At 48.7% G+C, this 26,414-nt stretch overlaps 1 protein-coding gene across 1 annotated transcript in view; it reads left to right on the forward strand.

Moving 5' to 3' along the window:
- Positions 1 to 26,414, forward strand: part of PAPPA (pappalysin 1) — a 249,896-nt gene that overhangs the window by 16,243 nt on the left and 207,239 nt on the right. The window contains exon 2 of the mRNA XM_081847429.1: positions 24,670 to 25,741. Coding sequence (XP_081703555.1) covers positions 24,670 to 25,741 — 1,072 coding nt within the window. The remainder of the gene's footprint in view (positions 1 to 24,669; positions 25,742 to 26,414) is intronic.

A 26,414-nucleotide genomic window follows, 5' to 3' on the forward strand; every position in this document is an offset into this window, starting at 1 on the left:
CTCACAGATTCACAATGGAAAGCTATTTGGACTGAGTTACGCTTAGAGTCCACCTCTGTGAAGATACGCAAAGCAGATTTAAAACTATTTCATAGGTGGCATTTCTGCCACCTCTCCTTTGTGTTGGAGAAGCTGTCCTATGAAAGGCAGCCTGTATCATTTATGGTGATCCTGCGAAAAAGCTTTTAATTTCTGGAGAGCAGTTTTTGCTACTGTAAGCAAGATTATGTAACAGTCTGTGGTATCTGACTCCACTCTAGCACTCTTCTATATCTTCAGAGAGGGAATGCGTGACTTCATAAAGATTTGGTTCTAAAACTGTTGCTGGCTGCTAAGCTCAAAGTAGCCTCCAACTGGAAAGATCCCATAAATCTCTCCATAAACGCATGACATGCTAGGATCTGGTAATTAGCTTTAGATGAAAAGCTGACTCAGTGATTTAGAGAAACTTGGGGTGAAATTAAAACTGACAAATTTGCATCAATATGGTTTCAGTCACTAATATATGCAAACACAAAAGACAAAAACTTTCACTCACCTGTCTCCCAATTTTCTTTTTGGCACAATCCTTTTACCCCAAACCAATAACTGCAATAGCACATGCCTTTCAACAGTCAGATCTCTATGTATTTCCTGATTTGGCATATTCTTCCTTAACTGTTTTACATTTGTTCTATTACATTGTTATTTTTTGAAAAATTCAATAAAAATCCATTTTAAAAATGTGGGCAGAACAAATTCCTCCACAATTCCAACCAGGGAGAGAGCCGATTTTTCTAGTTGCTACTAAATCACTTTTGGGGACATGATAAAGATGCTTTAAAAAATGTCCAGAAACATTGTGCTAGAGATGCAGCTTTTCTAATTCCATAGTTGGATGGGACCCCAAAGAATCATCTAGTCCAACCCCTGCACTTGAAAGGAGTGGCGAAGATCTGCAGTTTACCTAATGGGCAGCTAGAATTAAGAAGTTTAACCTTGATTCAATAATAAAATCATATAAAGGTAAAGGTAAAGGGACCCCTGACCATTAGATCCAGTCGTGGCCGACTCTGGGGTTGGGGTGCTCATCTCGCTCTATAGGCCGAGGGAGCTGGCAGACAGCTTCCGGGTCATGTGGCCAGCATGACTAAACCGCTTCTGGAGAACCAGAGCAGCCCACGGAAACGGCGTTTACCTTCCTGCCGGAGCCTATTTATCTACTTGCACTTTGACGTGCTTTCATTCTGCTAGGTTGGCAGGAGCAGGGACCGAGCAATGGGAGCTCACCCCATCGCGGGGATTCGAACTGCTGACCTTCTGATCGGCAAGTCCTAGGCTCTGTGGTTTAACCCACAGCGCCACCCGCGTCCCCAATAAAATCATATAGTATCCAGCAAAATGCACTATAATTGCTACAATGGACACAAAAATATAAAGTGGTCCACCAAGACCCTAAACAATTTTCAAGTGGTTTATGTGGAGGGAGGGAGGACACTGAACTGGGGCATTCCATGTTGCCTCAGCGTTATGGTTTCCAAACTGTGCTGTAAGGAACTTGGACTTTCTTTGGAATATTAGCTGTGGTAAGGCTGTAGCTGCTGGAGCCCACAGAGTGCCCAGAGCTGCTCCTCTGCCTTGTTTGTGGACAATTTTTTATGACCTCCCAAAAAATGTTCTTTGATTAAAAGCTCAACAACTTTTGTTGAGCCACTGATCAGATCTTCACTTCATGAAATATGGCAACCCGACTTCTCATTCCCAGCCTGTTATGCGAATCTATAGGTTCTTCTTTGCCCCTTGTTTTCATTTACTAGCCTCTCACCCTGGTGTTCATTTGTCATTGGTCCTTCTTTTGCCGTCTCAGAAGATCATACAGGAAAAAAGAGGGGGATATTTTGTGGGACGGCACATTTGTAAAGAAAAGAAAAGACCAAAACCCTGCAGAGCTACCCTAATATTATTCCGAAAAAGCCACTTTTAATAGCAAACATTGTTTGCATTTTCATTACCCTTGCCCAAACCAGCCATGTCCCATAGCAACACAGCCACAACTCCCGAAGTACACTCAGCTCAGTTGCTCTGGTTTCCTTTCCATGCTACACTGCATAAGATTGCAGCACATACCTAAGAAAACTCAAAGCTGCCTTATGTTGAGTCAGAGAGGGGTCTTCCCCAGTCCTGCTGAGAGTCTTTAACGAGAGACTGAAACTGTGACCTTCAGCTGGCAAAATTACATGATATTTATTTAAATATTTATAAGAAAATATAAGCAAAGTGGTGAGCAACTAGGAATGCAAGACGGAATTGTTTTGCATTCTGCCCTGCGTTCATCTCATTCATGTCATGTATATAAAAATAAATTTTGATGATATGCGAAGGAGCAGAGTAGCTTACAGCTAGGGAGCTAAGTAACTCTTCTAGGTGATTGATAGCTTCTTTGTAAAGACTATACGTACAATGTCCAGACTCTTTATATTCAGAAGAACTTTACTTTCATAAACATATAACTGATAATAATATATTTACATTCAAACATGGGTACGTTCTCACTTGAATTGTAGATGGAAGACTTCTTCCTTAGACTTATAAATAAAAACTGTGGTGATACTTGCACCAGAGTTTTATCTCACTCAGGCCTTACAGCTTCTTATAAGAGGTTTTTACTTTCGCCTCAGCAGTATTTTCTCTGTTCCTTACAGAGAGCTCCTGCACAGGTTTTTTCCCAATTAATGTTTAGGGATCTTCCTCTGTATGTTTCACTTCAGACAGATCACACTGACACAACACTTCCCTCAGCAGTATCCAAAGAAGCCTCTCAGCAGCCATTCTCCCCCCCCACACACACACAGAGGACAGAAAGCAATTAAAAACAACAGTTACTGGAATAACAGTCACAACAGTATGAAATGCCTCTCTCATGTAACTCACAGTCAGATGAGAGCTACTACCAGAGGGGGGTGGATCCATGTTCACATAAGTAAACATTCCCATTTTAGGAAATTAAATAATTATCCTTAACAATTCATAGAATTGTTGAGTTGGAAGGGACCCCAAGGGTCATCTTGCTGAACCCCCTGCACTGCAGGGATCACAATTAATCATCTTAAAAACCCACAATGAAACTCTTACTGTCATAAAGTTCTTCATAATGCTTAATAGGAATCTCCTTTCTTGTCATTTGAATCTGTTGATTTGGGTCCTACCTTCTGGAGCAGGAGAAAACAAGGCTTGCTCCATCTTCCATGTCACAGCCCTTCAGTTGTTTGAAGATGGCTATCTTATTGCCTCTCAGTCTTCTATTCTCCAGGTTACTCAACACTGTTTCCTTTCCACTGCAATTCATCTAGTGTCAAAAAAGAATGTCAGTCACTTTGCTGTCTGCTGTGACAAATTTAGGTCACTTACGTAATTAAATATGTAAGTTATGTAAATTACATTGTCATTATGCTATTCCATCCTATAATTGCAATGCAAAGGAAACACAATGCACATGGGAGGGGTGTGCAATCAAAATACATATCATTTGCAAAGTGAAAGCAAAAGTGAGTACCAATGGTATACACTGGCTTGATTTCCATTCTGGAAATGGGAGGAATAACCAAAAAAAGAAGGGAATTTCCACTTTTTGTTTGGAATTATCCACCATCCCCATGTGCAACATAAAACACACAATGCAACAATAACATAAATGGACAAAAAAAATCAACAACTGCCTGGGCAGTACAATTTTTAACAGGTGTTAAAAAGAAGGCAGAGTGACTCCTGCCCAACTTCTGTTTAAGGTGAGAGCAGTTTGACCTTCAAACGGATGATCTCAGAAGTTCATGGACGCTCCTTCACTGGTTGGTTTTAAATAATGGTTGGATGGGCATTTTCCAGGGGTTCTTTAGTTGAGTTTGCCCTCAACCAGCCAACATTTACCTGCCTACTCACTTGCATACAATCTATGGGTGGAGACTGGCTGTCAGCCTCCTGAGTCTCAGTACTGACTTTGCAGAACTTGTCAGAGGGAAAGATGCGGACAAAATAAGAATTAGTTCTCTCCACATATCATTGGCTCCAGCTCTGCCAGTCATTTGCTCTGGTTCCTCCTACTGTTAGCCTCCCTTCCTTCCGCTCCACCAAGTCCCAGTGGGCATGAGACTCCATTGTCTTTAACTCTTTCTTGATAAACTTCATTTATCCTCAAGCAGAAAACAGTGGACTTTCTAGCCCATGCCACACATTTGATTACTCAGAAAAGCAAGCTTTTGACCACAGGGCGAGTGAGGAGTGTCAGTTTAACTTTGGGAGTCAGGAATGGTCTGAAAAGTGTCCCCACCACTCTCAAGAAACCCACACCTGCCTAATTTTTCTTACAGCTAGCCCTACCTGCCAGCTTCTTCCTGCTTAGACTCAGTGTTGCATTTTAGGAACTAAGGAAGAGGAAGGTGTAGACAAGGCTAGAATTGTCTTCACCTATCATTGTATTTGGTTCCTCCTACCATGGAGGAACTCAAGCACCACCTAGTATTGGCCTCCTGCCTAATGCTGTACCGGTTCCAAAGTGACCATGGAAAGTCCACTCACAACTGTTTTATATGGAGCTGCTGTTTTTTGTGTGGAAAAGGTGGGTCTTGAATGCACTTTCTATTGGAGGGGATTATTTAGGGCCATTGTCAATTGCAATAACTCTTTTGCTCATAGGCCATAAGCTTCCCTGTGTGACCCTTGAGGCCACTTTACTGGTGTTAGCAATTATGCAGGTTGAATCTTTGCTTTGTTTACATTGACATTTTGAATTATTTAAGGGTCTCGTGGAAGAATGTGATGGGAAGGAAGAGAAATTGAAAGGCTAAGTTATACCACACACACACACACACACACACACACACACCACATACATATAAACATATGCACACACACAAACAAACCACAATGGGTTCAAAGTCATCCGAGGAAATCTCCTCCGAACTTGGGAAAGTGTTTGGGTGGATCCTCCTCGACTTTATCCAATTGCATGGAACATGGGAATACTTAACCCAAATCTGTCTCTTTTAATTATTTTCCTCTGGACAGATAAAAGCTTTCTATAGGTTCCTGTAGAATATTTGCGCTTTCAAGCGTTCCGCCGTGACTTTGATACTAAGCGATTAAAGCATGTGAGGAGAAAGAACACAGCCCCAACCTTTAACTCCTTGTTCATGGGCCTCTGACTGCCGCTTTGATTGTTGACCTAAATTCCCCTTTCATAACTAAGTCCTGTCACCTTTGGTTGTATTTTTCCAGCAAAGTGGGCAGTGACAACTTTCCAAAGTTATGGGGATAGTCCATCCCCCACTCTAACTTTTTCTTCCCAAGAATGCCTCCCCACTAATCTTGCCTCTCCACAACACTCTTTGTATTTCCATCACCGCCCCTCCTTTGCTTCACTCTTAAAGGGTGATCTCCTAGCACAGTAACAAAACCAATAACTTGATGAAAAGTTTTATCAAAGATAAGGGTTGCACCTGAAGGTGAAATAGCAACAACAACAACAAAATTTTATTATTTATACCCTGTCCATCTGGCTGGGTTGCCCCAGCCATTCTGGGTGGCTTCCAACACATATAAAAACATAATATAACATCAAACATTAAAAACTTCCTTATAGAGTACTGCCTTCAGATGTCTTCTAAAAGTTGTGTAGTTCTTTATTCCTTTGACATCTGATAGGAGGGCAGTTCACAGGAAAGGTGCCACTGCCGAGAAGACCCTCTGCCTGGTTCCCTGTAACCTCACTTCTCACAGTGAGGGAACCACCAGAACGCCCGCTGAGTTGGACCTCAGTGTCCAGACTGAACATTGGGGGTGGAGATGCCATTTAGGGCTTCAAAAGTTAGCATCAACAATTTGAACTGTGCTCAGAAAAGTACTGAGAGCCAGTGTAGATTCTTGAGGACCACTGTTATATGATCCCGGCATCTGCTCCCAGTCACCAGTCTAGCTGCCACATTCTGGATTAGTTATAGTTTCCAAATCACCTTCAAAGGTAGCCCCACGTAAAGTGCATTGCAGTAGTCCAAGCGGGAGATAACTAGAGCATGTACCACACTGATGAGACAGTGCGCGGGCAAGTATGGTCCCAGCTAGCATACCAGATGGAGATAGTAGGCAGCCGCCCTGGACACAGAATTAACTTGCACCTCCATGGACAACTGTGAGTTCACAATACCTCCATGCTGCGCACCTGGTCTTTCAGGGGTGCAGTTACCCCATTCAGGACCAGGGAGACCCCCATACTCACCTGCCCCCTGTCCCTCAGAAACTGTACTTCTGTTTTCTCAGGATTCAGCCTCAATCCATTGACCACCCTCCACCCTCCAAGTGCCTCCAGACACTCACACAAGATCTTCACCGCCTTCTGGTTCTGATTTAAAAGAGAGGTAGAGCTGGGTATCATCCACATAATGGTGAACACCCAGTCCAAACCCTCTGATGATCTCTCCCAGCGGCTTTATATAGATGTTGAAAAGCAGGGGGGAGAAGACGGAACCCTGAGGCACCCCACAAGTGAGAGCCCAGGGGTCTGAACACTCATCCCCCAACACCACTTTCTGGACACGGCCCAGGAGTAAGGTGTGGAACCATTGCATAACAGTGCCCCCAGATGGTCCAGAAGGGTACCATGGTTGATGGTATCAAAAGTCACTGAGAAATCCAGCAGAACCAGGAAACAACTTTCAACTCAGTCCCTAGCCCACCAGAGATCAAAAACCAGTGCAACCAAGATAATTTCAGTCCCATGATAGGTCCTGAATCCTGAATGGAAGGTATCCAAATAGTCCACATCCTCGGGACATGCCTGGAGTTTTTCAGCAACCACCTGTCCAATTACTTTGCTCAACCCCAGTAATAGATTATTTGAGACTGGGCAATAATTGGCCATAATGCCCAGGTCTAAAGATTTTTTTAAAACAGTTTAATAACTGCTTCTTTAAGGGGGTCCAGGAAGACTCGCTTACAGAGGGAAGCATTCACCATGCCAGAGAGCACATTGCCCAGCCCAACTTGGCTCACTTTTATGAGCCAGGATGGACAAGGATCAAGCAGACAGGTGGTCAGTTTCACTCATCCAAGCAGCCTATCCACATCCTCCGAGGTAACAGGTTAATATTGATCCCACACAACTTGACTAGACAGAGCTGTGGCACTCTCCTGCCCTAGCCCTACCATGGTGGAGTTTACCTCTTTCCAAATTTGATTGATTTTATCTCCCAAAAACTTTGCAAGGAGATCTTTGAGTCCTTACCAGACCCTGATGGTGAAGGTGGTTCTGTTAGACTATGAACCACCTGAAAGTCTCCTGGTACTGTTTTCCACAGATGCAATAGAGGCAGTTTTTCACCCTTGCTATAGCCACTTGGTAAACTTGACATTGAGCTCTATCCCATGTTTGGTCTGATTTGGAATGGGTTTTTCACCACTGGTGCTCTAGCCATAACAGTGATTGTTTCATCACTCTCAGCTCCAGGGGAAACCACCCTCAGCTCCAGGGGCCATCTGAGCTCCATGCAATCAGAGAGGATGCTTCAGAGCCAGATAGTTGATATCCCTGGTCAATGCCGCATTCCAACGGGCTTCCAGGAAATCAGCTGAGAGGCCATCAACATGGAATAATGTATCCCCTACCATTTGGACCATTCAAATTAGTCCCAACTCCCTGCAGAGCGGAAGGGTTGCACAGAAGTCTAGTTGCACCAGGAAGTGATCTGACCATGGCACTTCTTTTGTTCCACTGGAACTTAATGTCAGACCACCCATGTGCACAGAGGTAAACACCATGTCTAAGGCGTGTCCACAGCTATGAGTAGGGCCAGATTTATTCAGGGACAGCCCCATGCAGGCCATGCTTTTCACAAAATCCCAAGCAGCCCCTTTTAAGGTTGTGTTGGCATCAATGTTAAAATCACCTAGGACCACCAGACTAGGAGTCTCTAGGATAACATCCACCACGACCTGAAGCAGCTCGGGCAGGTAATCCTTGGTGCAGATGGAAGGTCGGTACACCAGCGGGAATCCTGTACTGCCCCTAAAAGAAAGTTATATTAAGTACATGATCTAATAACATCGAAAAGAACCCATATATTGAGCTCAATTTATCTGTTTTAATATGTGTAGAAAACATATACATCATTATTCACAGAATGGTCTAACATATATATTTAAATTTTAAGTAGGGGGTGGGTTACATATAAATAACTGATGTCTCAGGATATAATTTTTTGATTAAAAAAAAAATCATTGAACACCACAAGCAACAAATAAAACCACACAAAGTTTTTTCAGTTACAAGCATATACAAAGCTAAACATAGTGCAGAAGCAAGAAAAGTATTCATCAATGTGATATTGTAAGCACTCCGCTCTTATGCATGTGAAGGTTCTGATCGCAGGAATCCTGTGCCTCATGCTTTACTCCTCTTACGGGGACCTCTGGGCCTCTCTGCACGGGGGTTTGAGAGACTGGGGGTGGAGAGTTTGCTGTCCCTTATTTATGAAGGAGTAGAACAGAAACCAAGCCTCCTTAGACCTATCTCTTTTTGAGACTCCCCTTATAACACTCTTTCTCTCCAGAAAGTAATCTGAAAGAGTTGTGTCCCAAATATAATTAATCCAGGTCTCCATTTGAGGCTCTGATTTGGCTTTCCAGTGACAAACAACAGCCAGTTGCACTGCTGCAAAGAACAACAAAAACTAAGTCCCTGTGTTTAATTCTTGAGTTTGGGTCACTTTCCAGCCATAATAGAGCTGAGGATAGGTTAGATTTCAATTCCTGGCCTGTGATGGAAGAGATATAATTTCAGTGTGAATCACTTATATGATTAATAAATGGCCACCAGACAGTTTCAAAATCCTCAAGAGCAGCTTCAACTGTTTGTACCTTTAAATGATGTGCTAATTCCCACCCTACCCTCAATAAACGCTTTTTGCACCATGCCTCTCAAGTCAGATTATGTGCATCCTTCCGCTTGTGGGTGCTAACCAAAAATGCAGTAATGAATCAGAGCCTTTGTGTGTAAATAACATGTTTGATCAGAAAATACGGAAAGAGGACACAACCCAGGAGTGGGACCTCAATCTCTGAAATAATACCAATTTCTCCTTGGCAAAGGTGTAGAGGAGGGGGCCATGGCCCAGGGTGCACATTTTTGAGGGGGGGGGCAATCAGGTGCCCCCATGTCAGGCACGGAGCCCTGGCAGCTGAGGCGTGGCAGCAGACAGGTTGGTTTAGTGGTCAGGTGGATGGAGGCAGCGGGCAGAGAGCTTGTTGGAGGCAGGCTCTGTTCACCCACCATATGAGCTCTGTGCACACACCCTTGGCATTCGCCCCTACCCCAGCTGTCCAGTCCACTGGGGGGGGGTGCAACACTTGCCCCATCCTGGGTTCCAGCAACCCATGCTATGCCGCTGCTCCTTGGATCAGTTTCCAGAATTTCTGCTTCTTTAAGGTGGCTTCAATCCACCTCTTCAGCATCCAAGACTGCTGCTGCTCAGCCAGTACAGCAAGAAGCATGTCGGGGTGCAGCTGCTGTCACAGGGCCTAATGAGGGGCCTCTTGAGGCTCAGGAGCTTAAATAAGCACAGGGGAAGCAATTAAATGGAATGTGAAAAGTGGCTTCGTGGAGTGTGAAAGAGGAGCAGAGGGGCTGTAGCTCAGCAGCAGAGAATTTGCCTTGCATTCAGAAAGTCCTAAATTCAATTCCCTGGCATCTCAAGGAAAGGCTAGGAGAGCCTCTGTGTGATGGGATGATGAGCTGCTTGTGCGTAAAAGCTTAGTCCCTCAGAGTTTGCCCAGATTAGCAAAGCTCTGTCTGTAGTGGAGCCCCTTAAGCATGGCTCCCTCAATCGCTGGCAGAATCCGACAGTGGGCGTTTGCGGAATCTCTTCCAACATAAAAGCTCCTTAACGGAAACGCGTCTTCTGGACTCTCGGCGTGACAGTTTCTGGCGAGATGTGGGTGTCCCTATAGGAGGTCCTGAAACCTCCTCACTGTTTTCTCTAGAAGTGTCCCAGAGCCATCCCTCCGACTCCCTTTCCCTCGGAGCTCCTTCTCTCCCCCTGCTGGTTCCCTCCTCTGCGGTTAAGTCTCTCCTAACCTCCTTGAGCCCTTCCACCACCTGCTCTTCCGATGGCAGTTCCCTGACATCCACCTCCCCTCCAGGGCCCCCTTCACCCCCTCCCGTCCCTTCCTCCATGGGCGGTGAGGATGCAAAACCCCTGAAAGAGCCTCCCTCATCTTCCGAAGTCCCTCCACCGGTTGCTGTCCCTAGCCCCCCAGTACTCCTCCTCATCAGAGTCTACTCCTTCTTCCAGCTCTGATTCCGGGAACCCTTCGAACTCCTCTTCCTCGTCGGTGGTGCCAAAATGTTCCCTCCGGAACCTCGTTACAGACTGAGGTTTCCTTGGGAACCTTTGATGTAACGTTTCTATCAAAACCTCGTCATTGACTTCCTCTGCACTTACCCAGGTGTTTTCTGACTCTGGTTCCCCTTCCCAAGCTACCAAATACTCCACCTGATTACCCTTCCGCCTGGAGTCAATGATTTCCGCCACATGGTTGTTGCGCTCCCTTTCTTCTATGACTGGTCCCTGAGTGAACAACCCTTCACGTCCCCCCCTGTATGGTGACAACAATGACCTGTGGAATACTGGGTGCAGTTTCATGTGGTTAGGTAACCTGAGTTTGAACGCCACCGGATTGACCTGTTGAATGACCTCAAATGGTCCCAATCTTTTGGGTCTCAATTTCTTACAACCACCTTTGAAAGGCAACCCTTGGGTCGACAGCCACACCTGGTCCCCCACCCTTATGGTTTCACCTTCCCTTCTATTCCTGTCTGCCTGCTTCTTGTATTCTTCCTTGGCCCTTTCTAGGTTAAGTTGGAGCTGACGGTGGATCGCTTCCATCTCCTCTACAAAATGTTCTGCTGCCGGGATGCTCCATCTCTCCCCTCCTTCCCCTGGAAAAGCCCTGGGATGACACCCATAGTTTGCCAAAAAGGGACTCATCCCTGTGGACACATTCTCCGCATTATTGTAGGCAAATTCCGCCAGTGCGAACTTTTCTACCCAATCATTTTCTCTGTCATTGACATAACACCTCAAGTATTGTTGGAGGATACCGTTTGCTCTTTCCGCCTGCCCGTTGGTTTCAGGGTGTCGGGCAGTCGAAAAATTGACTTCTACGTGCAGCAAGCTCATGAGCTTCCTCCAGAACCTGGACGTAAATTGTTTCCCTCGATCAGAGACCACCCTCAAGGGGGCGCCATGCAACCTAAAAATGTGTTCTACAAACAATTTGGCTGTCTCTTCTGCCGTGACCGCATGTGAGCATGCTACAAAGTGGCACATCTTGGTTAACAGGTCTACTACCACCATGACAGCTGTTTTCCCTTTGGATTTTGGCAGATCCGTCATAAAATCTATGGATACTGCCTCCCATGGCCTTTCTGGTGTGGGTAAGGGTTCCAATAGCCCCGCTGGTGCCAACCTCTCCCCTTTTGCTCGCTGGCACCGGTCGCACCCCCTAACATATTCCCGTACGTCTTCCCTCACCTTGGGCCACCAAAACTCCCTGGTAACCAACCACATGGTTTTGTGTTGCCCGAAGTGCCCCGCTGTGGGGCTGTCGTGCAATTGTTTGAGTACCCAGCCCCTCAATTCTCCTTCCGGAATGTACAGTGCCCCCTTGTAATACAACGTTCCGTTCCTTTCCTCAAACCCCCCTGTGTTCTCTCCACCTCCCCAGAGTCCTCTGAGTTTATCTTGGGCGTATTCATCGTTCTCGATTTCCTCTACCAGTTCTCTTTGCCCCACCAATGCCGCCCCACACACCCAGTGGTCCTCAGGGATGATATGTCTCTCCTCTGGCGCCCCCTCTCCCTCTAAATACTCTGGTTTACGAGAGAGAGCGTCCGTTCTGACATTCTCCTTCCCCGGCACATAGCAAATTTCAAAATGGAATTTGGAGAACTCCTGGGCCCATCTCACTTGTCTCTGGTTCAGTACTCGGGCAGTTCTCCAGTATTCTAGATTTTTGTGGTCGGTGCGCACTTGGACCTTGTGCTGCGCTCCAATCAGCAAGTGTCGCCATCTCCGGAAAGCTTCATGAATGGCGAGTAGTTCTCGGTCGTACACGGTGTAGTTCCTCTCGGATTTGTTCAACTTCCGCGAAAAGAAGGCACACGGTCTCCATTCCGACGTATCTTTTCCTGGCTGTAGAAGCACCGCCCCCACCGCTCAGTCTGATGCATCAGTCTCCACTCTCGTTGGTTGCTGTAGATCCACGTGCAAAAGTTGTTCTTCTGACGCAAACGCCTTCTTCAATCTTTCGAACGCCCGCTGCGCCTCTTCCGTCCAAACAAATTTCTTCTTGCTGCTGAGACAATCAGTGATGGGCGCCGTTAAGTGGGCAAAGTTCTTGATGAACTTCCGATAGAAGTTTCCGAAGCCCAGGAACCTTTGCACGTCCTTCTTAGTTTTCGGTGTCTTCCATTCCAGTACCGCTTGAACCTTGCTGGGATCCATGGCCAATCCCTTGTCTGACAACCGGTACCCCAGGAATTCCACCTCTCTGGTATGAAACTCACACTTCTCCAGTTTCACCCACAGCTGGTTTTCTTGCAGTCTGCTCAGTACCTCTCTTACATCTCGCACATGCTGCTCCTCATTCTCTGAGTACACCAGGACGTCATCTAAAAACGCTACACAGTTCTTGTAAAGCAATGGTCCCAGGACGTGATTCATGAACGATTGAAAACAGGCCGAGCCCCCCTGTAGACCGAAAGGCATAACGAGGTACTCAAAGGCCCCCAAGGGGGTGAACATAGTGGTTTTCCACTCGTCTCCCTTTCTCATACGTATCAGGTTATACGCCTCCCTTAGGTCCAGCTTGGTAAAATTTTTCCCTTTCCTCACCCGGGTCAAAATGTCATCGATTCTGGGCATGGGGAAAGCCACTGGTTCTGACACTGCATTCAGGGCCCGGAAGTCCACGACCAATCTGGGTTTATCCGTATTTTTTTTGTCCACAAAGAACACTGGGCTGCCCCCCACCGCGCGTGACTCTCTGATGAAACCTCGCTTGAGGTTCTTGTCAATGAACTCCCTTAACTCCTGCATCTCCCTGTCTGACATTGCATACAGCTTGCCCACTGGCAGTTGTGCTCCTGGGAGTAAGTTAATTTGACAGTCAAAGGGTCTGTGCGGGGGCAGTTTATCTGCTTCTCTTTCGCTGAAGACGTTAACCAGGTCGGCGTATTGTCGTGGTACCTTCCCTTTATCTGTTACTTCCATCCCTGCTAGCGTAGCCTGGGCTCCTACCTGGGCTTCCCCTTCCTTGCAGTGTGCCATGCAATGCGCTGACCCAAAGGAAACTACCCTCTGGTGCCATCCCACTAGCGGATCATGCAGTGCCAGCCAGCTCATCCCCAAAATAATGGGCGCTCCTCCCAAGGTGGCCACATTAAACGCTATCAGTTCGGTGTGTCTTGCCACCCTCATTATCATCGGGACAGTCTGTTGGTTAACTTCTCCCCCCAACAGCTCCCTCCCATCAATCGTGGTCACCTGCAACGGGTTGCTCAAAGGGATAGTCTGTATCTGGTGTTCGGCTGCAAACTCCTTACTCATAAAATTGCAGGAGCTGCCTGAGTCCAATAGCGCCTTTATCTTTAATGGGTGTCCGTTTGGCAGCTCTAGCAACACCTCTATTACAAGCGCTGGTCATGGGGGTTCCGGCGTGGGCACATTCACTGCTCTTTGGCCTGGCTGCTGTGCCCCGATGGTGGCAGCCAGGCGTTGGCTTTTACTTGCTCCTTAACCCCCTCCTCCTCCCCTCCAACAGCTCCCGCCATCCCTTGCCATTCCTTTCTTTGCGGGCAGACTCTGGCAAAGTGACCTGGCTGTTGGCAGAGAAAACATTTCTTGGCGCTCTTTCCCTCCTTCTTCCGCCTTTCACTGGGGTTTGAAACCGTGCGCGCGCGCGCTGTTCCGATTTCCATCGGCTCTGCTGGCGGGGAATGCTGCTCAGGAATCTCTGGAATCTCTGTGAAAATCCCTCCAACGTTCCCCCTTCCCTTCCCGCTTCTCCAAAGCTCTCGCCTCCTGGCGTGCTCCTGTGCTGGACCCGGGGGAAAGGTACCGTGAGCGTAGTCTGAGTCCACACGAAGAGGGGCGAGGTCCTAGGCGGAGAGCCGGGCGGGGAACAGGAACGCTGGAAGAGGAGGCCGAGCAGGGTACAGGAACACCGGATGGTCAGGAACAGGAGGCCGAGCAGGGAACAGGAGCACCGGATGGTCAGGAACAGGAGGCCGAGCAGGGATCAGGAACACAGGAAGGTCCAAAGCCAACAACGACGTTGCTCCCGCAACCTGGGACCGGGCTGACTGGGCTTTTATCCTCTTCTAAGGCCAGGGGTGGTCCCGGCCCCCAGGAGCCCCGCCTCCTCTGGCCTTAAGGCGAGCACTCCTCCTGGGAGCAACCAGTTCCCTTCGCCTCTCTGCCCTAAGCCTCTGCAGATCAGGAGAGGCCGAAGGGTTACTGGGCCCTGGAGGAGGCTCACCTGTAGCCACTGAGTCCTCAAGCCCCTCTGGGGCCTGAAGGGTTTCACCTGGGGCCAGCTCCTGGTGCTCTGCCACAGGTGCAGGCTCTTCAGCATCTAGGCCTTGCCCCAGTTCAGCCGGCCCTGGAGGCGGGGACTCCTGTGCAGGCTGGGATTCCTCTGGTTCATCCTCTGAATCGGAATCCCAGGCCATCACACCATCCCCCCTCCCAGGCCCCCCCCTCAACCGAGGGTCCGGACCCGGCTTGCCGGGGTACGTCGCATGGAACTCTCGGAGGCAGGCAGGTGCGTGGACGTTGGCCGCTGGTTCCCAGGAATGGTCCTCCGGTCCGTACCCCTTCCAGTCAATGAGATACTGCAGCTTTCCCCTGCGGTATCGGGAGTCCAGGATGCGTTCCACCTCGTACTCAGGCTCTCCCTGAACCAACACTGGCTGCGGTCGGGGACGGTTCGGGTGGAACTCGTCGGGTGGGGCCACTGGACTCAGAAGGGACCTGTGGAAGACCGGGTGAACCTTCAGGGTTGCGGGTAACCGGAGACGGAATGCCACAGGAGAGACTTGGTCCACGATAGGGAACGGGCCGGTGAATCGGGCGTCCAACTTCCGCGAAGGTCGAGAGGGGTGGAGGTGGCGAGTGGAGAGCCAAACCAGGTCACCGACGCGAAGTTCCGGCCCCACCTGGCGGTGGCGGTCGGCCTGGGCTTTGTACGCTTCCTTGGCCTGGTGCAGTTGCTCCACCAAAAGCTGTTGCTGGGACTGGAGCTCTTGAAGCCACTCCGACACCGCCGGGACCGCGGATGCCGGCAGCACATCTGGAAACAGCCGTGGATGATAACCGTAACTGGCCTGGAACGGGGTCTGCTGGGTGGACGCATTCACCGCGTTGTTGTAGGCGAACTCCGCCAATGCCAGGTGGTCGACCCAGTCATCCTGCTGGTAGCTGCAGTAACACCGGAGGTACTGCTCCAGCACCGCGTTCGCCCGTTCCGTCTGGCCATCGGTCTGTGGGTGGTAGGCTGACGAGAGGCAGACCTCTGTCCCGAGGGTCTGGTGTAATGCTCGCCAGAACCGGGATGTGAACTGAACGCCCCGGTCGGACACCACGCGCTCAGGTAGGCCATGCAGGCAGAAGACATGCTGAAGGTACAGCTGAGCGGTTTCCTTGGCTGTGGGTACAGATGGGCAGGGGGCGCAGTGCATCATCTTGGTGAAATGGTCGGAGAAAACTAGGAGGCAGGTACAACCACGAGACGGGGGTAAGTCCACTACAAAGTCCAACGAAACCGTGTGCCAAGGGCGCGGTGGAACTGGCAATGGCTGAAGTAGGCCGGGGGGTCGCCCGGTAGGGCCCTTGGCGCGCCGGCAGACATCACAACCAGCAACGTATCGAGCCACGTCAGCCTTCAGGCGGGGCCACCAAAACTCACGACTGACCAGATGGGTGGTCCGATACCGTCCAAAGTGCCCCGCTGCTGGGGCATCATGGGCCATCCGGAGAACCTCCAGCCGCAGTGGCCCTGGCGGGATGTACAGACGACCGTGGTGCAGCAGAAGGCCCTGATGCAGGACCAGCCCCGGATACTGTGGGCTGGACCCTTCAGCCAGCTCCTGGAGTCGTTCCTGGGCCCAAGCGTCGACCCGCTGCTGTTTCCGCACCCGAGCCTGCAGTGGCTCCGCCTCCTGGGTGGCCAGAAATGCAGCTGGAGGTAGGATCGTGGTGGGTTCTGCTTGCTGTACCGTGTCTGAGTTGTCTTCAGGTTTCCGGGACAGGGCATCCGCCTTCTGGTTCTGAGAGCTAGGGATGTAGCGGATCCGGAACTGGAACCGGGAAAAGAACAACGCCCACCGGATCTGTCTTTGGTTCAGCTTGCGGGTGGTCTGGAGGTACTCCAGGTTCCGGTGGTCGGTTCTCACCTCCACCGGATGTCGTGCCCCCTCAAGATGGTGGCGCCAGACCTCAAAGGCCACCTTGATGGCCAGTAGTTCCCGCTCCCACACAGTATAGTTACGCTCCGCTGGTAGGAGCTGGCGGGAATAGAAGGCACAGGGTAAGAGTGGCGCTTCAGGTCCATTCTGTTGAGACAAGACGGCACCGAGAGCCGTACTGGAGGCATCGGTCTCCACCACAAAGGGTCGAGAGGGGTCAGGATGTTGTAAGATTGGCGCCCTCTGGAAACAGGCCTTCAACCCCTGAAACGCCTCCTCTGCCTCCTTGTCCCAGGAAAACGGCGTCTTTGGGCGCAGTAGCCGGGTCAACGGGGTGGTGCGATGAGCATAATCTGCGATGAAGGTCCGGTAGTAGTTCCATTGTGGCCAGCTGGTCCAGTATCTCGTCCGAAAGCCCTTCAAGATACTGGTCCCGCAATGCCGAGTCGTTCCAGGTCAAGTCCTGTGCCAACAGCCGAAACTCCGTGGTATATGCGGCCACCGTGGACTCGCCCTGTTTCAACTGCCGAATCACCCGGTTGGCTTGACTCCCTTTCTGGGGGTTGCCGAACGCGGCCTCCAAAAGATTGCAGAACCCCGTATAGTCTGCCAGCAAGGGGGAGTCTTGCCTGAGTAGCGGCAACGCCCACTTGGCCGCCTGGTCCTTTAACAAACTAATCAAAAAGTGCACCTTGGTGCGGTCGTCAGGGAAGTTCCGGGCTCGCCCCTGAATATACAGCTTGGCTTGGGCGAGGAACATGGGAAAGCTGGCCGGGGCTCCATCAAATTTCTCGGGCAAAGCCACTGGGTACTTGCCAGGAGCCGGGGCGTCGGCCCCAGGAGCCGGTAGGGCTTCCAAGCGCTGCTGAAGTGCCGTAACCGCGTCGCTGAGCTGCTGCACGGTGTGAGTCAAGGCCTGGTTCTTCTGGGCCAAAGCCACCAGCGCAGCCACCTGGTCAGCCATGGCCTCTGGCTCTTCCCGAACGCACCCCAACGAAGGGGGAGTGCGGGTGTGGCGGGAGCAAACTGTGCTGGACCCGGGGGAAAGGTACCGTGAGCGTAGTCTGAGTCCACACGAAGAGGGGCGAGGTCCTAGGCGGAGAGCCGGGCGGGGAACAGGAACGCTGGAAGAGGAGGCCGAGCAGGGTACAGGAACACCGGATGGTCAGGAACAGGAGGCCGAGCAGGGAACAGGAGCACCGGATGGTCAGGAACAGGAGGCCGAGCAGGGATCAGGAACACAGGAAGGTCCAAAGCCAACAACGACGTTGCTCCCGCAACCTGGGACCGGGCTGACTGGGCTTTTATCCTCTTCTAAGGCCAGGGGTGGTCCCGGCCCCCAGGAGCCCCGCCTCCTCTGGCCTTAAGGCGAGCACTCCTCCTGGGAGCAACCAGTTCCCTTCGCCTCTCTGCCCTAAGCCTCTGCAGATCAGGAGATGCCGAAGGGTTACTGGGCCCTGGAGGAGGCTCACCTGTAGCCACTGAGTCCTCAAGCCCCTCTGGGGCCTGAAGGGTTTCACCTGGGGCCAGCTCCTGGTGCTCTGCCACAGGTGCAGGCTCTTCAGCATCTAGGCCTTGCCCCAGTTCAGCCGGCCCTGGAGGCGGGGACTCCTGTGCAGGCTGGGATTCCTCTGGTTCATCCTCTGAATCGGAATCCCAGGCCATCACAGCTCCTATGGCCAGCGCTGATTTAGTCCCTGGGCGCCCGGGAAAGTTCGTCCTTCACTGCCGAAGATAGTCCTTCTTCGAACAGCATTTGTATCGGTTCCGCCGACAAATCCCAACCCAATTTATGGATCAACATGGTGAACTCAGTCCAGTACTCACGGACAGATCGGCTCCCCTGTTTACACGCCATTAACTGTCTGTGCACCACTCCCTGCTCAATCTCGCTGGAAAACATCAGATCCATGGCGCGAAAAAACTTCCTCGAGTCCTTTAGGGTGTCATTATTAGCTGCCATCAGGGGCCTCACCCAGTCTTTCGCCCCCCCTTCGAGATGCCCAATCACAAACGCTACCCTCGATTCCTCATCAGGAAAGTCATCAAACTGCAGATTGAGGGCATATTGCATCTCTGTCCTAAAAGCTTGATAGTTCCTGGGATCACCCCCAAACTTCTGTACCAATCCTGGCACCTTCCTTGTGAGTGGGGTGGCCTTTCCCTTTTCTGCATCCTGAGCCCTCCTCTCCTCGAGCCTTGCCGTTTGCAGCGCTAGCTGGACCTCCAACGCCCTGTACCTTTCCTCCAGGCTTGGACCCGCTCCAGCTCCTCCTGCTACTCCGGCTCCGGTTGGGTTGCTCATGATGCCTCTCCTTGCACAAGCGGCTTTCAAAGACTGTCGGATTGCTGTGATGGGATGATGAGCTGCTTGTGCGTAAAAGCTTAGTCCCTCAGAGTTTGCCCAGATTAGCAAAGCTCTGTCTGTAGTGGAGCCCCTTAAGCATGGCTCCCTCAATCGCTGGCAGAATCCGACAGTGGGCGTTTGCGGAATCTCTTCCAACATAAAAGCTCCTTAACGGAAACGCGTCTTCTGGACTCTCGGCGTGACAGTTTCCGGCGAGGTGTGGGTGTCCCTATAGGAGGTCCTGAAACCTCCTCACTGTTTTCGCTAGAAGTGTCCCAGAGCCATCCCTCCGACTCCCTTTCCCTCGGAGCTCCTTCTCTCCCCCTGCTGGTTCCCTCCTCTGCGGTTAAGTCTCTCCTAACCTCCTTGAGCCCTTCCACCACCTGCTCTTCCGATGGCAGTTCCCTGACACTCTGCATGAAAACCTGGATGTAAATCCCCACCCACTGCAGTAAAGTGGGGCCACGCTGCACTGCCAGCCTGGACATGCACTGGGGAGCCTGGCTGGCCAACTGCTTTGAAGGGTGCGTTCACAGTGCCCAGCAAGCCCAGCACTGCTTTGTGAGATTTGCAAAAGCAGTGAGGGGCTGGCAGACCACATGCCTGTTGCGTCCTTCTCAAGCCATCCTCCAGTGGCCACATCCAGTGCTAGATTACCAAATAGGCAGAGTAGATACCGTCCTATGGGCCCCACATCTTTTAGGGGCCCTGCAACAACAGGTCAAAATAATGTTGATTTGATCTTGAAATAAAATTACAAAAATGTATTAGAGATAACTTTTGAGGGTGTGTGTGCGAGATTTCAATTGCCTAGGAGCCCCACAGGGTTTAATCTCACACTGGCCACGTTATCCCTGAATCCCTCACATCTCTCACTGAGATCCCTGAAGATGAAGAGTTGGTAGAAGAAGATTGGAAGAAATTTAAAGTTTATTTACAGAAACATTGTATAATTAAGGAATGTTAGAAGGATGTTGGAATGAAGCTATGTGGTTTTAGCAGAAATGATATAAAGGATTAAGTAAAAATGGATAGTTAATTGGTTAAAGAAGAGAGTGTAAAATTACAGTATGTTAAGATAAATTATTAGGATAAAAACAAAGATGGAAAGGATTTGCTGAAATATCTAATTGAACTAGAATACAAAAAAGGGAGGTGTGAGGAGGTCAAGGAAACAAGCAAATGAAAAATAAGTTATGGGAAGGTTTGGTTTGTTTCTTTTTTCTTTTTTTCTTAATTGTTTGTATTTTTCTGGGCTTTTTTATTTTTTGCTTGTCTGTATTCATGGTGATGTATTGTCTTGTTTTTTCTTGCTTAATTTAGTGTTTTCTTTTTGTAATTTTAAAAACTGGAATAAATATTATTCAAAAAAGAGAGAGAGAGAGAGAGAGAGAGATCCCTGAAGATGGTCCAGGCACTAAGAAATCATAGAGCTGGAAGAGGCCCAATTATGGCTCTGATAGAACTTACGAAACTATGATCGTAATGCCTGGAAAGGACATGTGGAGCTGGAGGACCTGATGCTGTACCTAGCATTAAGCCTCAATAGATAGCGAGTAGCCGCACTTGTCTGGTCCTCCACTTCAGTTTGGTTTTGAGCTTATTCTCCCTTAGAGCCCATGGACCACAAAGCATATAATGCACCATTGCTACAGAGCAGCCCCACTGCCCTGCTTTACAGAGGGCTACCCAGTATATGAAGGGCTCTCCAGTCAATATAAAGGACACTAAGAAGGGAGAGAGCAATGCAGGGTGGGGGGGGTGTTCATCATTGAATTTGCTCATCAACAGTTAGCACCTGGGCAACTGACTTGAGTGAGCAAGCCAGGCAGCTGATTGCAGTTTTTCATCTAGTCCAACCCCACTGCAATGCAGGAACCATGGGCTTTTGTGGTGGTTTTTTTTGTTTTGTTGGTTTGGTGATATGTTATGTTACCCTAAAAGTACATTGGTAAATGCCCCTGAGTGGTAAGAATGGAAGTAGTGGGCTCAGGTCTCCTTCCTGGTATGCCCCTTTTATACTTCTCTACCCACCCCAGGCTTGAACATGACTGGGGATGATGAGATCTCTTCTTCCCCCTCCTCTTTCTTACCTCCCCCGCTTTATGTTGCACATTTTTTGTTATCTAGTGTGGAAAACAAATTATGAGATCAATACCAGCACCCCAAATGCACGCACAAACCCACACACCACCACCACCACTGGGTTGATCTTGGGCTAATTTTGGCCCTTTGAAACTGGAAATTAAAAACCACAAAATTCTTCTAGAACATAATCCAAAGGATCTACAAGTTGTGAAGCTGGTGGAAAAGAAATTCAATTCAGTTCACAGGCAAAGGCAAACCTACCTCATTCATACTTTCTGGAACAATACATGAACCACAATGCGGCCAGCCTTTGAAATTTGCACTGCTCTGAATTTTGCAATGCAGTTTTCCAGCCAAGCAATGTGTACAAAAATGCATATGCTAGATTAAAGTGTGCTGTGCGTACACATTCATACAACAACATATCAGCATAAAAACAACAACATAAAAATGTCAAATAAGTTTGGGGAAATTGCCTATTAAGATAAACTTGCACTAAAATGCTGATGAATTTCCATGAGGATTGTGGGTTTTTTAATGGCAAAGTGATGTGGAAATGTAGAAAACAGAACTTAAGTCTGCAAGGAAAGATGGAGTCAGTTTCAGAGAAACTGAAATTGTCAGCGAGAAGGCAACTGGGGTATGGCGAACTCTGTAGTTTTTCATTTTTGTAGCTTCAGTAACCTTCCCATGCCTGATACACACTATGGGTTATATTCTGTGTCAGTTCTACTCAGAGGAGACCCACAGAAAGTAATGTACATTACTAACCTAGGGCCATTCATTTAAAGTAGTCTTCTCTGAGTCAAAATTAATTCAACTATCGAAATTAATGGGTTGTATACTGCCAAGTTCAACTCAGAGTATAACAATTTAAATGAGTGCACCTAAGTTAGCAACATCCATCAGTGTCAGTGATCTACTCTGAGTAGGACAAAATTGGATACAGCCCATCAGTTTCAGTGGGCTGTATCCAACTACTCAGAGTAGACCCATTAAAAATAATGGAGCTAAATTAGCCATGTTCATCATTTGCAGTGGGTGTACTCCGAGTCGGTTACAGTGGATTGGATAACATTTTGGAATACATGCAGGTATGCATTTTTTAAAAAGTAATAAAATAGCAATCCAAAGAGTCTACCCCAGGGGTCTGCAAACTTTTCCAGCAGGGGGCCAGTCCACTGTGCCCCAGACCTTGTGGGGGGCTAGACTATATTTTGAAGGGGAGGGTGAATGATGCAAGAGCACCACCAGCCCCGGTGGCTGCTTACCTGTGTCTTGCGAGCAGCAGGGGCTGGCAGTGGCAGCAGAGGGATGATGAGCGGTGTGCAAAAGGGCTCTGGAGAGGGGCTGCTTAAAATGGTGGCCACTTGAGCGTTGCTGCTGCTGGCACTGACAAAGCCCAGTCCCCTTCCTCCTCTAGGCAGGGCAGGGAGAAGCCCAGAGGAGGGAGGGAGTAGGCGCTGCCACCACCGCTGCCATGTGAGGGAGAGGGAAAGAACGTGCACACTGGCGATCCATGCGGCAATTCCCAGACCATCCATGGGCCCGATCCAGAAGGCAATTGGGCCTGATCCGGCCCATGGACCTTAGTTTGCCTATCCATGATCTGCTACTTTGAATAGGACCAGTATTGGATACAAGCCTTAGCTTTAATTCGGATACCAGGACAAAGCCGCTCATTTGTCTCCCCTCCCCTCCTTGCACCATACTGATGATCAGCAGTCACAGTGTTCAGCTCCAATCTGGTCTCAAGATGTGATTTAGCTTTGTTGTTTGTTAAAGTGTATGCACTTGACAGAGGAATAAGTACACTACCTAGCTGGCACCTCCCTTGCAAAGGCAAGAAGGGAAGGGACAAGAAAGAGCCCCAGAAAAAATAACACTTCACAGAGCTGGTCTGGGAATGGGGGGGAGGGAGGAATTACTCTTCTGATAACCTTTGCTCAGCTGATGGTCTCCGAGTCCACAATTGTTGATAGAGAGGGATTGAGTGATTATGCTGAGAACACAAAGGGGCAGTGGGCTTCGGTTAAGGGAAGGATAGGGTGCAGAGGTGAGGGCTTAGTTGGGGGTGGGAGAGGGGTGGAAGAAGGAGAGCATGAGCCAGTTTAAGAAGAACCCTGCAGGATTAATCCAAAGACCCATCTAATCCAGTATCCTGTTCTCACAGTGGCCAACTCAGTCTCCTATGAAAAGCCTGCACCAGAACCTGAATGCAGTCACCCTTTCTTTGCTTTTGTTCCCCATTCAACTGTTATTCAGAAGGACATTGACTCTGATTTTGGAGGTTAGATACAGTCATAATGGCTTGTAGCTGCCAAGAACAGTAGCCATTAATTTGTAAATGTGGCACTAGTCTACCTTACACTGCCTTTTGAAGCAGAGAATCTGTCTGGTGGGGAGAATGAAGGGTAAGCTGTGCGCTGTCAGTTTGTATCTATGCACATGGGTTTGCATAGAATATCCATAGGGTTGCCATATTTCAAAAAGTGAAAATCCAGACACTTAAGCAATTTCCACCCAGACACTGAATTTGACTGCCATATTCCGGCTATGTCCAGGAAATTCTGGACATATGACAACCCTAATATCCATGTCTTGTGGCTTTCTAGCAGATGTGTGCATCAATATTTTGATTTGCTTGCCAGGCATTATCTGGAGCCAACAACTCCATCCACTTCCCTCTCATTCATTTGTACACTAGGAACTTAGGAACCCCTCTTATACTGAGTCACACCATTGGTTCAACTAGTTTCGTATTGCCTATACTGGCAGAGACTTTCCAGGATTTCAAGCAAGGAGCACCTCCCAGTCTTACCTGGGGATACTAGGGATTGAAACTGGGACCTTTGACATACTCTACCCCATGAACCACAGTCCCTTCTCTCTTGTGTTTGGTTGCTCTGTAGCTGGTATTCATTGACATGCTGCTTCTGATACTAGAGGTAATATATGACTATTATAACTGGAAGGCAACTAAGAGTTTTATCCTCCGTGAGTTTGCCTAATATGGTTTTGAGATTTGGGTGGATTGGTGCAGAAATCCCATCTACCATGAGTTGGTGTGCCCTCTGTAAGACATTTACACCAATTCCTTCCAAAATAGTACTGCACCAGCTAGCAGGGTTTATTCTGAAAAGAAACCCCAGATTTTCTTTCTGTTGCTATCTGATTACTTCTGATGCAATGTGGTTTCATCTGTTAAAGGAACTTAGATAAGCATACTTCTATGGTACAGCCTTTTTTTTTTTAAGGTTTAGCAACCATGGACTGTTCCTTCTCAATTCCCCCCCCCCATGAACTCAGGGGGTTTTAATTTTGTGGGGGTGCTAAGAATTAACAAATGCATGTGTTTTGTGAGGATTTGGTCCAAACTAGTGACGTCAAGCTTACAGTTCAAGTGAAGTTAATGAGATTTCTTACTGTAATTTCACCACTAAGCAATTGCAAAGGATTTCTGGCCCCTAGACAAAGAATTGGGTGTCCCATTTACGTCATATGCCTCTAGAAGTTCTTGACCTTTTGCTGCAATATTGAAATAATTTCTCCCATTTATGGTCACGTGTTCACAAAAGGGTTCAGTGCTCCTTGTCTTCATGCCAACCGGTTTATTGTGAAAATTGCTGTCTTTTGTAGATCGATGTAAATTTTGTCAATTTTGTGCTGTCATCACTCATATTTACTTCTGTTTATCTTTCTCCTCTCTCTCTCTCTCTCTCTTTTTGTGGGGGGCACTTAGGACTATATGACAAATGTTCTTACACCACCCGTGACCGAGGATGGGTCCTGGGGATTAACACCATCAGTGACCAGGGGAATAGAGAACCCCGCTTTTTCTTTTCCTTGAAGACGGACCGTGCCCGGAAGGTTACCACCATCACAGATCATCGTAACTACCTCGCAAACCAGTGGGTTCACCTAGCTGTCACTTACGATGGACGCCTGATGAAACTCTATGTGAACGGTGCTCAAGTGGCTACCAGTGGGGAGCAGGTAGGGAACATCTTTAGCCCTTTGACCTTGAAATGCAAAGTTCTCATGCTTGGTGGGAATGCCCTGAATCAGAATTACCGAGGCTACGTAGAACATTTCAGCCTTTGGAGAACAGCCCGGTGTCAGAAGGAGATTCTGTCTGACATGGCCACGGTGACTCATGAAGCAGATGCTCCTCTACCTCAGCTCGTTTTTCAGGAGACTTTACTGAATGTGAAAAGCATCTGGTCTCCGATGAAAGACAGCCCTAGTCTTCCTCAGATCGAATTCACTTCCCACCCTGGCTACCTGCTGGATACAAGCCTTGATCCTCCTCTATGTGGGCAAACTGTGTGTGACAACAAAGAGGTCATTGCCAGCTACAACAAGCTCCCAAACTTCCGTCACAAAAAGGTAGTCCACTACCGAGTGGTGAATATCTATGATGACCACCATCACAACCCAACTGTTAGCCGTGAACAGATAGAATTTCAACACCAGCAACTGAACGATGCCTTCAGCCCTTACAACATCACATGGGAACTGGAGGTGCTGGAAGTAAAGAACTCTTCCCTCCGGCATCGCCTGATCCTGGCCAACTGTGAAATTAGCAAGATTGGAGATGACAGTTGTGACCCTGAGTGCAACCATACCTTAACCGGGTACGATGGAGGGGACTGCCGGCACATGCGACACTCGTCATTCAACAAGAAGAAGCAGAATGGTGTGTGCGACATGGATTGTAACTTTGAGAGGTACAGCTTTGATGGTGGGGATTGCTGTAACCCAGAGATAACTGATGTCACCAAGACATGCTTTGATCCAGACTCTCCTCACAGGTAGGCACACTGCTGAGCATATAAGGTCCTTCTAATCATACCAGGCCTGCCTATGTTCCCCTCATTCATATTCCCCTCACCCCAACACCTCTTCCCATGCCCACAACATATTGATTTAATGATTCTCTTTTAAACTGACTCATAATGAATCAAGTTTTAGAATGCATGAGGAAATGCAATTTTGTGTTCCTAGCTCTCATTATCAGTCCATTTAGTTGGTTTGGTTTGGGTTGATGAGCAGCTCAGAGGGCCATTTTGCACACACTTGAACAATCTTTGCACACACTCTTGGGAATTGATGTACAAACCTGACATCTTCATGTGCCCATGATGGGGCCCTTAGAGTGGAGGAGATATATCTTGGCACAAATTAGCAGGGGCTTGGAGGTGGGGGCACAGATCTAAGGAGGTTTGGTTGAGGCAAGCCTGGGTTTATAATGAGTTTAAAAACTAATGGTGAATTGTAGGTTTTGCTTGAGGACATGTATATAAATTTATTTCCCTGTACAATCATACCTCGGGTTAAATTCGCTTCAGGTTGAGCGTTTTCAGGTTACGCTCCACGGCAACCCAGAAGTAACAGAATGCATTACTTCCGGGTTTCGTCGCTCACGCATGCGCAGATGCTCAAAATGACATCATGCGCAGAAGCAGCAAATTGTGACCCGCGCAT

This window comes from Podarcis erhardii (genome assembly GCF_964252035.2).
Source record: "Podarcis erhardii genome assembly, chromosome: Z".
NCBI lineage: Eukaryota > Metazoa > Chordata > Lepidosauria > Squamata > Lacertidae > Podarcis > Podarcis erhardii.